Source organism: Aegilops tauschii, chromosome 6, assembly GCF_002575655.3.
Source record: "Aegilops tauschii subsp. strangulata cultivar AL8/78 chromosome 6, Aet v6.0, whole genome shotgun sequence".
In the NCBI taxonomy this organism is placed as follows: Eukaryota; Viridiplantae; Streptophyta; class Magnoliopsida; order Poales; family Poaceae; genus Aegilops; species Aegilops tauschii.
In genome coordinates, this window is record NC_053040.3 from 181,638,850 (window position 1) to 181,654,994 (window position 16,145).

Consider the following 16,145-nt stretch of genomic DNA (forward strand, 5'->3'; position numbering starts at 1 on the left):
TATAGCAGCAGGGGCTGTGGGTGTAACAATGGTATTGATGTCCTCATCACTAAGGATCAATGGTAACAAGGGGACAATGGGGACGCGATGTTTACCCAGGTTCGGGCCCTCTTAAAGGAGGTAAAACCCTACGTCCTGCTTGATTATATTCGATGAGTATAGGGGTTACAAGAGTTGATCTACCTCGAGATCGTAATGGCTAAACCCTAGCTGTCTAGCCTATGATTAGTCTGATAGCATCTACGAACTAAACCCTCCGGTTTATATACACATCGGAGGGGCCTAGGGTTGTACAGAGCCAGTTTGCAGAAGAAGGAATAGTACATCCAGACACCAAACTTGCCGTCCACGCATATAGGAGTCCTACCCGGACACGGGGGATGGTCTTCTGCTTTTATCTTCACGGCCCATCAGTCTGGCCCATATCGAATAGACCGGACACTTGAGGACCTCCGAATCCAGGACTCCCTCAGCCGCGACGCGGGCGACGTCATCATCCTCGAGGACAATGATGATGACGCACTACCGCCGCCAACCAAACCCGTCCGCCAAGGCGACGCGGGGAAGGGGTGCAGTAAGGACAGCGGCGGCGTGAAGAAAGAGGCCGATGACAGCGGCGATGACGGCGAGGATTACAGCGCCTTCGGTGCGTTCTTCGGCCTGTAGGAGGGGCGGCGGAAGGTGGCGCTGTAGTTTTTAATCATGTTTTTAGTTTTGAATTATCTTTTTAAGTTTTTATGTACAAATATCAATGAAATCGCCTCATATGTGTCGAATTTGGCCAAATTTTGTCGTGTTTGGCCGATTTTGGCCGAGTTTATTTTTCAAAAAGACGGTGTCTGGGTTATGCTTGGGGCGACGGTTGGGAAACCGACCGCCCCCACGCCGAAAATATCGCCGGCGCGCCCTCAGGCGGCGATATTTCAGGCGCCTGGGAGCCGTACGACTGGAGATGCTCTAAGACTTTGGCCCAGGCCACCGCTAGGCCAACAGACTCACCCTTTTGGAAGGGGTTAATAAGGACGAAAGTAACTTCCTTCCAACGGGTGAAGTTCCTAGTTGGTAATGGTACCACTACTAGATCTTGGGAGGATACATGGCTAGGGGAGACGCCTTTGGATTTGCAATATCCCTCCTTATATAATATTGTGCAACGTAAGGAGGATTATGTCGCCACAATATTAAACTCAGTACCTCTTAATATCCAATTTGTGAAATCCCTAGTAGGGGAACGTTGGAATGCTTGGTTGCACCTGGTCTGTAGATTGATGGATGTTCACCTATCCAATTAGGCGGGTACAATTCGCTGGAAGTTAACCATGAATGGAATCTTCTGAGTGAAGTCCATGTATTCGAACCTAATTGATTCCGGGTCATTGTCGAGGACTTTGCACATTTGAAAGATTAAAGTTCCGCTTCGAATTAAAACCTTTATGTGGTTCGTCCATAAAGAAGTCCTTTTAACCAAAGATAACTTGCTGAAAAGGAATTGGGTTGGTAACTCCAGATGTTGTTTCTGTGATCAAAATGAAACGATTAAGCACCTCTTTCTCGAATGTCCTCTAGCAAAATTATTATGGCGATCAATTCATATAGCTTTTAACGTTCATCCACCAACGAGCACAAACACGTTATTTGGGACGTGGCTTACTGGAGTGGACATACACATAGCTAAACATATTCGGATCGGAATATGTGCACTTTTCTGGGCTATATGGAACACTAGGAATGATATGATTTTTAATGGGACAAAATTCATTAATATTTTGCAGGTTATCTACAGAGCTACAGCTTGGATCCGTTTGTCGTCCTTACTCACTCATGCGGATTCAGGGAGCTTATGTGTATTGGGTGCAACCGGTGGGAGATGGTAGCATGGGCTATCTTCAGCCGATTTGGGTGGTGAGCTAATAATAGGCTAGATGTGTAGGCATCGTAGCTTGTTTTTTATCGTCGGATGTGGCACTTTTTAGTTTTATATCGCCGGATGTGGCGCTTTTCAGACTTATTTTCTTTCGACTACTACTCAGTTTGTGAGCTACTTTGGACCTTAAGACTTTGTTACGTTTTTATTTAATAATATGGCTGCATGCATCGATTGATGCAGAGGCCGGGGGTCATCCTCCTTTTCAAAAAAAAAATGGTGGAAGAGAAGCCGGTGCCGCCCGTGCCAGCGTCCCGACAGGCGTAGGAGGAGCAGCAGCACAACAACCTCCGGCTCCTTGACAAGCAGCGGTTCATGGAGGGGAAAATCACGGGCGAGCACAAGAACGATGATGCTGTCGCGACCATGGTCGCGGAAGATCCGGGCTTCCTGGATAAGCAGTGGGCCTTGTACCAGTCCATGCGTAGCGCTCACGACATCCAGCACGGGCGCTGGCGCCTGCGCGTCCTGCAGGCGCTGGCGGCTATGCGTCCTATGGGCAGAGAGAGACACCCTCTTCGTGGAGATATGCACGGAGGCGGACGAAGAGGAGGCACAGGTGATCGTAGATGCCGCCAGCTCCGTGTCGACCACGCTCCCACCACGGTTCGCTCCCCACTGCAACAACCACGACGCCGGCCTATCCACGTCCGACGCCGTCGACACAGCGGACTCTGACGAGGAAGAGTAGGCCATGGGACGCCACCATGACTTGGGTCCCAGGACGACCACACCCCATGTCTTATTCTTCCCCTCCCGCAACTTCACTTCCTGGGGCTCACAATCGGTGAGCTTACCGACATGGGGAAGACATGACGTGGGGCACGAACACTGCCACGACTGACGGTCATTTACACTAGGTTAAAAAAGTCATCCATTTTTTCTTAGTTGAAATATGTCGAAAATGTAATGATTTTATTTCGGTTTAAATGAAAATCGTCTAGTTTGTTCAAATCTCGTTTAAAATGTATGCGCTCATGGTTGGATGACCGGCTCCTGTATCACTATCCACGGTTCGTTTTAGGGGTCCGCGTCGGAGATGCCTTAATGGGTGGAACAATTATCAAGTTGGTTACTGGAGCACCACTCTGTATTCGGGGTAAAAACCCATATTCTAGTCTTACCTAGTTGGAATCAACAATGGTAGACTTCCATCATCTCCTTATTAAACATGTTATCTTTGCACGATACCGACGATGTTGAAATCCTTGCCTTGCTTTTAGGCTGGAGTTGATGACGTCGATACAAGTGTGCATTACACTTATTAAGAAGTTTGCTGCGGGAGAATGGTGACAGCGTTATTGGTTGTTTTTTGTTGTCAATTTTTATGCGGAAATATTTGGGACCGGCCAACCGGCGGAATGCTTGGCCGGTCGCGTCGACTTCGCTCACTTGCGCAGCTGGCGCGCACACAGCCACGTGCTCAGCTGGGCCCACCCACCACTCCACGCCTTCTTCCATCCCTATGTGTTCACGCGTCAGTTCACCACATCCATTCATTTCGTTCACCGCAGCTTCCACGCCTCACCTTCTACCTCACATCTAGTCAGTAACTCCTCTCTTCCTCCACCTCCCTCTCGCGTGCGAAGCTGCAACCGGAGGATGGGGACGGCCGTGCTGGAACCTCCAGGCGACAGTAGCTGCAGCCGTTTTGTTGGTGTACGCTGGAATGTGCGTCCGTCGGCGCGGCAACCAGCGGAGCCAGGTGCTGCAAGCGGCGACGAGTGGGAGGTTTTTTGTTGTGACCGACTATGTCATTTGCTGGAACCATGGTGCGGAGTGCTGGAACTAGTACACAACGATGCTGGAACCGCGATGAGCGAAGCTTAGACAGGCATAGACGAAAGCTGCAACCCGCTGTCGGAGATGTTGGAATCGGCCATGGCAAGTACTGGAAGCGCATTTGTGGATGCTACAACCGCCCATGACTGATGCTGGAACTGGCCATGGCAAGTACTGGAAGTGGCATTTTGTGGATGCTACAACCGCCCATGATTGATGCTGGAACCGGCCATGGCAAATGGTGGAACTGACTTTTGTGGATGCTATAGCCGACCATGGAGTTGTTGGGACCGACTGCCACGGAGATGCAGGAATGGGGCGGTGGCGGATGCTACAACCACGGGTCGCTGGAGCTACAACCGGCATCGCATGATACTACATCCATGGCGTGGCGGTGCTATGAGGTCGACGGAGTCTGCACCGCAATGTTACAACCAAAGGCGGCAAAGCTGCAACTGCATCTGCCATATCTATAACATGTTGCGCGGGCGGAGCTGCGAGAGGATGGCGGCGTGGATGGGGTGCTACAACCACGGGTAGGTGGTGACGCAAGTCCGGCGATAGCGAGCCGCCGGTGCTGGGGGAGAAGCGAGCTGGTGATGCCCAGGGGCGCGGTGAGATTGGGGCAGTGCGCTCGTGGTGCACGATGCGAAGGAGGCGGATACACAAAATCAAACGGCTCCCGTACAACGCATCATGCGGCTGGCTGGTGGCCGGCCAAAAGTTTGGGACGGCTGACCGGGGCCTAGCACTCGCCAATTCGCCATTGCCAATTCGCCATTCTTATAATGAGTTTATTTTTGTTGGCTGTTTCATATACTATTCTATTTATAACATAGAACTATGAAAGTAGTACACTATAATCCAATCAAATACAGTATCACTCCCTTCATGTCAAAATAAGTATATCAACTTTAATACAACTTTATACTAGTACTAAAGTTGAGACATTTTGAAACGGAGGGAGTACATAATTGGCCAAATCAACATAAGCGTCTGAGACCTTCGCCGGGAAGGAAGCGCATAACTTAAATGACTACTCATGGGCTAAATTTCCGTGCTTAAACTTCGACCATAAATTTAATCAACAAGATCAATTGCGGCGGAAGCAAAAATTATACCAATGAATTCATATTCAAACACAAGTTTTTAATTATATAATTTTTGCTCCCGTCGCAGTCGGTCTCGTTGGTTAAATTTATGGTCAAAGTTGAACCTTAACAAGGGCGGGCGTATTATATTCTGGAACGGAAGGAGTAATTTATTTGCCACGGTCAAGACCATCAGCAAACCACCACAGTAAAAAAGGGTGACCCAGATACAGCTATAACCACCAGACTGACCAGAGCCGAGCTCGTAGTATGGTTGTTCTTGTACTAGGACAAATTAGCATTCATTAAATACCATATACTATCTCCTATACAATCAATACAGAGACATCCTTTGGAGGATTTCCTTTCGAGGTCTGACGAAAACGAACAGAGAACCCAATGCAGACTCAACGCAAGGGCCAAATGCGCCACTCGGTAGCGAACGAGACAGACCGGGCCTTGACCTCCGGCTGGAAGAAAGGACGGTCTCCCCCTCGAGGGTGACGACCACGACCACGGTAAACTCCGTTGAGAGGGCAGACTCGCCATTCCACACGGCCGGCTGGACACTCTAAAAACCAGCATAGGTGCGGTGGCTCCCCTCCGTCTGTCTCGTCGAGTTCTCCGAGGAGAGGAGAGGCGAGGCGACATGGGCTCCAGCAGCCTCCAGCAGACCAACGCGCTCTTCAGGAAGAACCTCGTGATCCAGGTGACGCGCCCCATGCCATCTCTCTCTTCTTCTCCTTCTCCTCCGTGTAGTAGTTTTGTGTGGAACTCGAATTGTATCGGCCTTCTTCTTGTACTCTTTGCGCTGCGTGCACAATTGGCCGTGGGATGGGACTGGGAGGGTGCCATGCACCAGGAATCTGCGACAGAAATGCATCTTTCGTGATCCAGTGTTCGCAGATTTTAGTGAATACATATCAGTTTGGTTTCAAGATTCAGTTTCGCTGCAACCAGAGAAATCTTGCTTTCAAACCCCAAATCACCGATTTAGATGATTAAGCCTCTTTACACGTACAATTTTCATATATATATTTTTTTGTAGAGAATCAGATTTTATGCTATACCCGTCGTTTGAAACTATGGGTCATAGAACTACAGTTCTTAAATTTCTATGCCAAGAGCCTAACAATTAACAAGGATGCATTCAAAACATCTTTTTTCTTTAAACCCCTGTAGAATTCTACGAGTAGGAATCTACAGTACTGTAGATCGTGCTGTAGAATTCTAGGAATCTATAGTACTATTGTAGATTGTACTGTATAATTCTACAGTTATTAACAAGGACAAGTTCAATTTTTCTTTAAACCATTTCTTTCTTTAAAAAGTTGTGTTCTAAACTCCTGTAGAATTCTGTACTACTGCTCCATATTTTTTTTGAGCCATTTGTACTACTGCTCCATGACATGTTATTTGTAGTATATGTGTTTTCTTCGGGGGAAACTGGTATGTTGTGAGGATTATCTCGGTGTTTATTCTACTCCTCCTGTGTTTTCTACTAGTAATTCTTTGGGATAAAAAAAATACATTTTCCTCTGATTACTGAATCGAATCGGCAGAGGCGCGCCTGCAAGACCAACTGCTGCCTCATCCTCTTCCCCCTGATCCTCTGCGCGGGCATAGGAGGCCTGCAGATCGCCATCAACCGCGCGGTCAAACGAGACACCACCCCTCTCAACTGCAACTGCAGCAATGCGGTCGTGCCGGCGAACACCACGGGAGGCCCGGCGTGCCCGGAGGGCTGCCCGCAGCCTCGCGCGCCCAAATGGCCACCCGTGGTGCACATCCCGCCGTCGGCGACGAGCCGGTTTGGCCGCGGCCCCCCCGGCGCATCGTGCGGGGCGCAGGGGTCCTGCGCCGCAACGTTCCTCGTCACCGGCGCCAACCAGTCCTTCGTCGGAAGTATGCCGTAACTCTGTTTCTGTTGCTAGGTGAGTGGTTTTTTGACATGATTTTTGCTCATCGCAGGTGCAATGGGTAACATGATCCCGGTTCACGACGCATCGGTGAACGTGTCGGCCGACGACATCTCGGCGTTAGCCGATTTCGTGCTGGTAGCTTCCATTTCCTGAGCCATGCGTTCTTAATGATACTTGATGTTCAGGCAATTCCGTGACGTATCGAAAACTGCAGGCGGACTATTCGGGGTATTCAGGCAGTCCTCTAGTGGACACCTTTCTTCAGAACAAATGCACTCCAAACCTGACGCTTTCATACTCATTTGTAGACGGCAATGAAACCGGGACCCAAGGTAAAAAATATATCTTCTAGTCGAAGGTCAAACGTTGTACCAGTTACTGAACAATGAACACATGAAGGCTTAGTAGAAAAACTCTGCAGCACCAATGGCTTCAGCTATTCTTGATATTAGCAAACTATGATCGGATTACTAGCGTCCTGTCGTGGCATCTGGCAATTTCACCCATTTGCAGTGCATTCTAGTTATTCCTGATGTTTGCTAAAACCATGAATAGATGTGGATTGCACGGAGGGATTAATGCTCTGGCGCGACAGTTCGTGGCTCATCAGTGATGACCTATATAGTGGCTACACGAACAGGAGCAATGAATTTGCTGCAGGTGAAAATTTTCCATCTTAGATTGTGTACATGAATAGTTCTTCTACTCTACTAGTCGCTGACATTAAGTTACACTGACTGCAGCATACGACTTCTTAAGCTCTGATCAGGGCAACTTCAACTTGATCATTTCATATAACTCGACGTACGAGTTTGATGCTTATGATGGCCTTCCAATCCCTGTCTTCCAATTTTTTGGAGGGAATAAACCTAGACTGCTTGAAGTTCCACGGTTAACAAATATGGTACAATTTTTCTCAATGTAGAGAAGACTAGTACACACTATCTCTTGCGATAACCTTTTTGATTGCTTAATTGTGTATTGCAACCTTTCACTTCTCTACAAATTATTTTAGTGTCATACTAACATACATGTGTTCTTGGTTCTTCATGTCACACACTCGGTTCACGTACTATTGTCTTCATTTTTAAATTATTTTCGAGACCACTTCACAGAGTTTCATTTTGCAGGCTTCAAATGCATACCTTCGTTTAATAGGCAATGGTCTGAAGATATCATTCGATTTTGTTAAAGAAATGCCTAGAGCAGGTCGATCATGGAGTACATACGATCTAACTTCAATAATAGGACCGCTGCCTTATGTATTGACTATCCAGCTCCTTTTCCCGGTATGGCAGGTCTTTATGAATTTATTTTTAACGTCAGTCGATTTGAATATTTTGGACTGTTGTTTTCTGACAGTTGTACAAGCAAATAAATACGGTAGCAACCTTTAGCTTATAGAAGAATGAATTGATGCTACAGGTAATTTTGACCAACATTGTATACGAGAAGCAAAAGAAGCTTAGGATTATGATGAAGATGCATGGTCTTGGTGATTTGCCATATTGGACTATATCCTATTGCTATTTTATTCTTCTGTCCATGCTATACTTGCTGTCCTTCATGGTATTTGGTACTGTGTTTGGTAAGATAATACTTCTATTACTATGGATGTATTTTTTGTGCAATAAAATATAAGAATTACTTCTCTTTGATAATCTGGGAATTGGTATTGAACCGAGTTTTGTTGTTCTTGGTTAGGTTGATCAATGTGCTAATTTTATTTATAAAGGAATGTCGTCGAACAGCTATAAATTACAAGGGCATTTCTGATAGTTTCATCTCTATTTTTCAGGTTTTACATTCTTTCGACTGAATAGTTATGGCGTACAGTTTGTGTTCTACTTTGCTTATATGAGCTTGCAAATTTCATTTGCATTTCTTATGGCAACATGCTTCTCAAATGTGAGAACAGCTGCTGGTATGCTTCCATAAAGAGTAACATCCAGTACATCAGATGGTATGAAATTATCTACACTGATTAGTTGACATATCACGCTGCAGTGATAGGATATTTCTACGTATTTGGGTCCGGCCTTATAGCAGATTATTTTTTCAAGCCCTATATCGAAGACATTTTCATCTCAAGTATGTATGCAAGTTCATCTTTGTAGAAGTTCATTATGCAGTTGACATTATGATTCTAGGGCTTCTTTGATGTAAGCTTTTATTCCATCACTCAAATAATTTGTGTGGCAATTTTATATTTGTTCATTTCAAGGAAGCTGGATTATACTTTTGGAACTTTTCCCTCCATTTTCTTTGTACCGCATTGTCTACGAGTTTTCTCAATCTGCATCGCTGGTAAGTCAGATTGACCGCACGGGGATGCAGTGGAGTGACCTGAATGATCCCAAAAATGGAATGACGAGTGTTTTAACCATAATGGTACTTGAATGGATCCTATTCCTTTTATTATCATTATATCTGGATCACTTTGGTTCCTTTCAAAGTGGAATTAGAAGAGCAGTATTACTTCTTCACTCTCGCCGGGCTGGGAACCGTTCTCAATCTTCTCAACAGCAGACCACACAGATTCAAGAGTTCAAAGCTTCCGTTGAAATGGAGAGGACAGATGTTATCAAAGAGGTGTGCTATCTTTGTTCCTTACAAAAAATAGCTCTTGGTTCTCTGATTGATTTTGTTAACCTTATGATCATTGTCGTGTCGATTTTTTTCTCCTTTTCTAGTACATCGTAACAAACTCCATTGCTGTCAGCCTTATGATCATTGCTGTATACTGTGTTATAACTGCTTAACCTAGAGTGTAATCATATAGGTTGAAATTCTAGTCCTGCTCGAATGCGTCTGTATGTTTTTTTTTTGCCGAATCGCAATGGCATACTAACGTAGCTTTGCATATTTCCTTACAGAGAGAGATGGTTGGACAGCTCTTACAAGAACCAAATAGTAGCTATTCAGTCATATGTGACAACCTTAAGAAAGTGTACCCCGGAAAAGATGGCAATTCAAAGAAAATTGCTGTCAGAGAGTTGTCCCTTTCAATGGCACGTGGGCAGTGCTTTGGTGTTCTTGGTCCAAATGGTGCTGGAAAAACCACTCTCATCAACATGGTAAGCATGAACTTTATAGATACCATAATTTACTATAGGGCTACCTTCATCAAAATCTAATTGGGGCAAAGCATAGTCTGATTTTATTATATGTCATAGATATTGTGCCTCCTAGAAATATGAACTGGACAGATATAGTGAAGCGGATGGAGTAGTACGTAAATCATTGCTAGCACATCCCTTCCAGGAAATATGACCATTCAAAAGTGCAGCCATGCATTTCTTTACAGCAACAAAGAACATGTCTAGGGGTTCATGAACAAGTAGGACTGCACTGAGGAATTTGCTGTCTATCCCACTAAGGACTTCTAACCTGACAACAGCTCACTGGATTTACTAAACCTACGTCTGGCACCGCGTACATAGAAGGAATGGACATAAGGTTGGACATGGACAAAATTTATACAGGAATTGGTGTTTGTCCCCAGCATGAGTATTTTCTCATCTCTCTCACTCAGATTGTTTCGAGTTTGTTCTAGGTTAGTGTAAGACCATGTAGTTTTGAACTTGTTATTGATTGCTTTATCCTCCTTCGAATGTCACCATGCAGCTTGCTTTGGGAAAATCTGACTGGCCGAGAGCATTTGATGTTCTACGGCAGGCTCAAGAAACTGAAGGGTGCAAAATTAGCTCAGGTAATGTGTTACAGTATATCTAATATAGTGATATTTTCCATGCATGGATATGATGAACTCGACTTCCGTCACCATTTACCACTTAACATTGAAGCACCATAATGTCATTTCCCTGACCAGCTGATAAAAGCTGAACACATCATTTTCCTATAGGGCTGATATGTTCTGAGCCAACCTGTACACTTGTACGAATTTGCCAATGCAAAATCTAAGATATAAAATCTTTTGTTGGAAAATTTAGAAGTCAGTATATACCTAGGCTCAATATTTTTTTTTAGAAAAGGAGGAGGACCCCCGGCCTCTGCATCTGGACGATGCATGCAGCCACTTTATTCATTATTGACACAAGACCTTACAAAGTCATACAACAGTAAGACTAAAGCCACCGTCTAGGCAACATCTGTCGCTACTCCTATCCAGTTGATGAAGGGATGCTGATAGTCTGGGCCTAATACCAAACAGACCTCGCAGCCAAACCTAACATCTAAGACCTGAGGTCCCAACCAGGACGCCTGCCGGGTATGGGGCACCCACCAGTCCGGCGCACTCCTCAACCAGGACGCCTGCCGGGTATGAGGCCGCTGCAGCCACCTGCCACCAATTCATCTTCAGAGCTGTACTGTTGCATCTACCTTGCCCGGTCTAGCTGCCGTCGACACCACCACGACGCCAGACAGCGTCACCCTCCTGCGCGAGTCCATCATCGCACATCGGACGCCTAATCTCCAGAGCGCCATGTCATCGAGATCTGTCACCATCAATGTGCATGATGAAGCACCACTCCACCAAAGACGTCGTCCACTGGTCCCTCGAGCCCGCGTACACCTCCAAGAAAGACGCCCCCAAGGGGGAAACGACACAAACGCGCCGCCGTCTTCTGATCTATCGATCTACGGTTTCCCCCGGAGGTAGCAGCGTAGCCTAGAACTTCTCCACGACGATGCCTTCAAGAAGAGAACGACACCGTCGAGCGCCGCCACCGCCGGCTTTGGCATCTAGCCAAGAGCAAGTTTTCACCCAGATCTGTTCGAAGAACTCCATCCGCTTCTTGTGCACGGACCGTCGCCTTCTTTGTCGAAGTCTAGACCAAGGGTCCAGCCGTCGCCGTTAGATCCATGTAGCCAGCACCGGGAGATGACGACAGTCTCCCTGTAACGAATCTAGCACGAACCAAAGCAGATCGAGTTGGAGACGATGATGCCCCTGGATCTCCGGCAGAGCAGCGAGCCGACCGGCCCCACCGCATCCAGATCGCCGGCCACGCCGGGCCGTCGCCACCCCCCGCGCCGTCCGGGTCGGAGAGGGAGCCGCCGACCGCGCACAGGGGCCACCGCCGCCTGCACACGCCGGAGCGCCGCCGCGAGCCCAGTGCCCGCCACCACCTGCCGAGGCCCGCCGCCGCGCGCCCCACGCCTCGCCACCGCTCGCCGAGTTCTGCCATCTCGTGCCCGACCGCGAGTGCCGCAGGCACCGCCGCCTGCCGCCTAGATCCGTCGCCCGCGAAGGAAGGGGAGTCGGGAGAGGAAGTCCCCCCACCGCCGCCGTCTGCCACGCGGGTTTCACCCGGCAGCGTCACCCGGCGGCGGTGCGAGGAGGGGAGGAGGAGAGGGCGGCGGCGGCGCCTAGGGTTGGAGAAGCCCCCTAGTCGCCCAGGGCGGGGGCGACGCCACCTAGGCTCAATATAAAGGTGGAAACCAAAATAACTGATACAGATTTTAGTGTACAGATGCAGCCATGATTTCCAGGCAAGAATTATCATATTCAACTCATGTACTTTTTCCTGGAATTCGATTTATCTTCACATATTGTGCAGAGAACTCACTGTTTTATCATCACATATTGCCAGTTTTTTTGGATAAAAACCAAATTATCATTCCGTACAGAAAAAACTAATAAGAACCTCACATAAATTCTTTCCAGGCTATAGAACAATCTCTGAAAAGTGTTCGTTTGTTTGACGGTGGTGTTCCCGATAAGCTTGTGCAAAAATACAGCGGTGGCATGAAACGTCGTCTCAGCGTCGCCATCTCTCTAATTGGTGACCCTAAGGTACTTGTATTTGTCAACTGAATTCATTCACGATTCGATAAAGCTTCTGAGCGTTCATGCTTGGAGAAATCTGTAGGTTGTTTATATGGATGAACCAAGTTCTGGCTTAGATCCGGCATCAAGGAAAGACCTATGGAAAGCCGTCAAGTCTGCCAAACAGGACAGGGCCATAATTCTCACGAGTACAGTACTTTACCTTCAATTCTCATACAGCAGTATATTCAGTTCATCGCTGCATTTTCGTGTGTGTGCATCTTGAGCTTGACATCACATGAACAAAGTTCAAAACATACTTCCACCAATCTCGCAGCACATTCAATGGAAGAAGCCGAAGTTCTGTGCGATCGGATAGGAATAATCGCGGACGGTACCTTGCAGTGCATTGGAAACTCAAGAGAGGTACAATTAACGTACGCCAATAAGTTGATCACATCTTTGCACATGATTTCAGATGATAACGCAGCCACCCAATCCGCCTTTTCCAGCTGAAAACCAAGTACGGAGGCTCATATGTGCTGACGATAACGACCACGGCGGGTGAGGAGGCTGAGGAGGAGGTGGCGAAGCTAGTCCAGTCCATCTCGCCGGCTGTGAGCAGGGTGTACCGCATCTCTGGGACGCAGAAGTTCGAGATGCCGAAGCAGGAGGTGAGGATATCGGCGGTGTTCCATGTCATGGAGAGCGCGAAGAGCAGGACGACCGTTCTTGCGTGGGGCCTGGCTGATACGACTCTGGAGGATGTGTTCATCAGAGTTGCCAAGGAGAGCGAGGTATCCTCTGTCACCTCATCGGCAAGATAATCCGGCCCAGAAGAGTCACTGTTTGCTGTTCATCACAGTTGCAGCTTCAGAGATATCGTCGTGTGGCAAATTGGCAGTGCATGTAGCTTTAAGGCTTCAAATGAGTTTGGACTTTGGACTATGGAAGGTGTAGCTTTAGATTATTAGATATATGTCACTGAAGAACTCAGGGATAAGGATTTCTAAACGATAAGAAATATGTTTCAAGTTAGGTAGCTTGAAAACAAAATAAAAAATTTGACACAAAAAACTTATCTGAGTATCCTAAATATGATTTGAAAATGAAATAGTTTATGGACATTCATGAAAAATTACAAATATGATGATTTTAGGTTTCGTGAATGTTTGTAAAGTACTTCCTCCGTCCCATAATATTAGAGCGCCAGTGTAAAAAATGCTCTGATATTATAGGACGGAGGGAGTATATGTGAGTTTTCACTAATCCCTTGCTTTTCAGTAAAGATTTCAATGTTCTCATTTTTTGAACTTATTCATTTTAAACATTCCCAAAAATAATACTGGCTTTTCTGGATTGCTTGTCAAATTTATTATTATTATTTTCTGTTTTTCTTATTGATTATAGTTAGAATTGTGTCGAATATTGTGTACAAGGTAGATTACAGTTGGACTCCGAGTAGTATTGTTTTTAGATATGATATGGAGTCGTGTCCTAGTAGGACATTTGTATCTTAGGCCTCTCATATATAACGAGGGTAGACACACGATGTAACCTATGCCAACATAATACCATAGGAATGTAGGAAAAGCCGGCGGCATGTGCCGGCGTCCAGGGCAACCGGGTGCGGTATTGTAGCGGTGTCATAGGGAGGAGCACACATAATCAAGCCCCGAGATGTAGTCATATTGATGAACCTCGTTAACAAATCTTGGTGTCGTGCTTATGTAATTGTTTGGTCCTCAAATGATCGATAGTATGCCTCGGATTTATTTTAATAAGTGATATCATAAACAAGGTTACGAAGAGGTTGCGGATTGTTGATCTAGAGGAAATATCGAGTTTGAGATACAACCGGCTGTGGCGTGGTTCTCGACGAGATTGGCAGAAGCAGTTAGAACAGTCCGAAGTTCTCGCGGCGGCGCGATGTATCGCTGAAGCAGTAGTTAGAAGGAATTCCTATCCGGCACGTTCAGCGCCGTGGAAGCAAACCGGCGCCTGCTGGCAACGCTAGTGGGCCGCTCCACGGACGAAAGAAAGCAGAAAAAGTCTCATGGCAAACCGCAAAAATACGTGGGAACGAGGACTCAAACCCGCGCCTGTACTGCAGCATTATTCAGCTAGCCACTACACCACCAGAACTCTAGTGTTTTATAGCAAACGCGAATTAATAAGAAATAAAAGCCGCGCTATTTATTACGTATTTTTAAACTATTCGCTTTTTTGGAACAGACGATTTGTTAATGAAAAAAGTTCATAAAATTTTGAAAAAAGTTCATCGATTAGCAAAAAATTCATCAAATTTGAAAGTAGTTCATTGATTTCGAAAAAGTTGATCGATTTTGGAAAAAAATCATCGAATTTGAAAAAAAATTCATCAAATTTGAAAAAGAGTTCATCAATTTTGAAAAAAATTCATCAAATTTAAAGAAAGTTCATCATATTTGGAAAAAAAAATCATCAAGTTTGTAAAAGAGAATTCATCAACTCTTTTAAAAAACAATATAATTTAAAAGGTTCATCAATTTAGGAAAAAAAGGTTCACGAAATCTGAGAAAAATTGGTGCATTAAAGAAAACGAAAAAAATGAACAGAAAAGGATAAAAGAACAAAAGGAACTTAAAAACTAAATAAATAAAGGAAGGGAAGTGTATTGGCAAAACGGGGGCGGTGGCCCGAAGGTTCGTGTGTAACCATCGTAGCGAAGGGTCGCGGGTTCGATTCCCTCTACCCCTGTATTTTTTACGTGTCTGAAAAGAGAAAATGGGCCGAGCCCAGTAAACATGATTGCAGGCGCCCCTTAGCAGAATACACATTAACGGATTAACGGATGCCTGCAGCGCCAAATAGAAAATGCCGTATTCAGATCGGATAGATCGATCCGATCGGAACCAGGAGCAGCAACATGGTGCGAGACGTGAAGCTTCAGTAGCGGCCCGATGCACGGGCTGGCATTAGGCGTGCGGTCGCATGCGCGTGGAGCAGCTGCGTGGTCGCTAGGGCACTAGCGGTTCGTGACTTGTGTGCAGGCGTGCGCGTGCGTTGTGCAAGGGTGCAGTAAACATGGGCCGAGAAAATGGGCCGAGCCCAGTAAACATGATTGCAGGCGCCCCTTAGCAGAATACACATTAACGGATTAACGGATGCCTGCAGCGCCAAATAGAAAATGCCGTATTCAGATCGGATAGATCGATCCGATCGGAACCAGGAGCAGCAACATGGTGCGAGACGTGAAGCTTCAGTAGCGGCCCGATGCACGGGCTGGCATTAGGCGTGCGGTCGCATGCGCGTGGAGCAGCTGCGTGGTCGCTAGGGCACTAGCGGTTCGTGACTTGTGTGCAGGCGTGCGCGTGCGTTGTGCAAGGGTGCAGTGCTGGTTGCTGCGTTGCGCTAGAGCCGACGGAATCAAGACCGAGGATTTGTTTGAGACAAAAAAAAGCTACCAGGACCACGTGTGTGCACGAGAGCAGTTTGTGGGTGGACCAAGTTCGGTCCTGTTATGCTAAGAGCAACTCCACTCCAGTGGGGCGACCCAAACGGATGGCAATTTCGTCCGTTTTTTGTCCGTTTCGGTCGGCCATTCGCCTGGCGTCCGCCCTTTTTTAGATTTGGGTCGGCAGCGCGTCCAACGCGCCTATTTATATATGCCGGCGTGGCCGGCTGGCCGCCCAATATAATATTGATTTGCA

General features: G+C 46.6%; 1 protein-coding gene across 1 annotated transcript; it reads left to right on the forward strand.

The window, feature by feature from the left end:
* Nucleotides 1-5,079: 5,079 nt before the first annotated feature.
* Nucleotides 5,080-13,591, forward strand: LOC109742015 (ABC transporter A family member 8). The gene is made up of 18 exons (XM_020301128.3): nt 5,080-5,506; nt 6,360-6,702; nt 6,769-6,854; nt 6,934-7,051; nt 7,275-7,379; nt 7,463-7,623; nt 7,850-8,008; nt 8,145-8,307; nt 8,518-8,643; nt 8,727-8,810; nt 8,944-9,311; nt 9,596-9,796; nt 10,120-10,229; nt 10,347-10,431; nt 12,352-12,480; nt 12,557-12,662; nt 12,791-12,879; nt 12,966-13,591. Exons 1-18 carry the CDS (start codon nt 5,447-5,449, stop codon nt 13,278-13,280), a joined length of 2,808 nt encoding a protein of 935 aa, XP_020156717.1. The 5' UTR covers nt 5,080-5,446; the 3' UTR covers nt 13,281-13,591.
* Nucleotides 13,592-16,145: the final 2,554 nt, after the last annotated feature.

Bases quoted from the DNA above. Each gene is read 5' to 3' on its own strand.
- LOC109742015 (XM_020301128.3), top strand. From the start codon at position 5,447: ATGGGCTCCAGCAGCCTCCAGCAGACCAACGCGCTCTTCAGGAAGAAC. The intron at 8,308-8,517 runs GTAAGATAATAC...TCTATTTTTCAG, and splicing joins GGTATTTGGTACTGTGTTTG to GTTTTACATTCTTTCGACTG. The intron at 12,481-12,556 runs GTACTTGTATTT...AGAAATCTGTAG, and splicing joins CTCTAATTGGTGACCCTAAG to GTTGTTTATATGGATGAACC.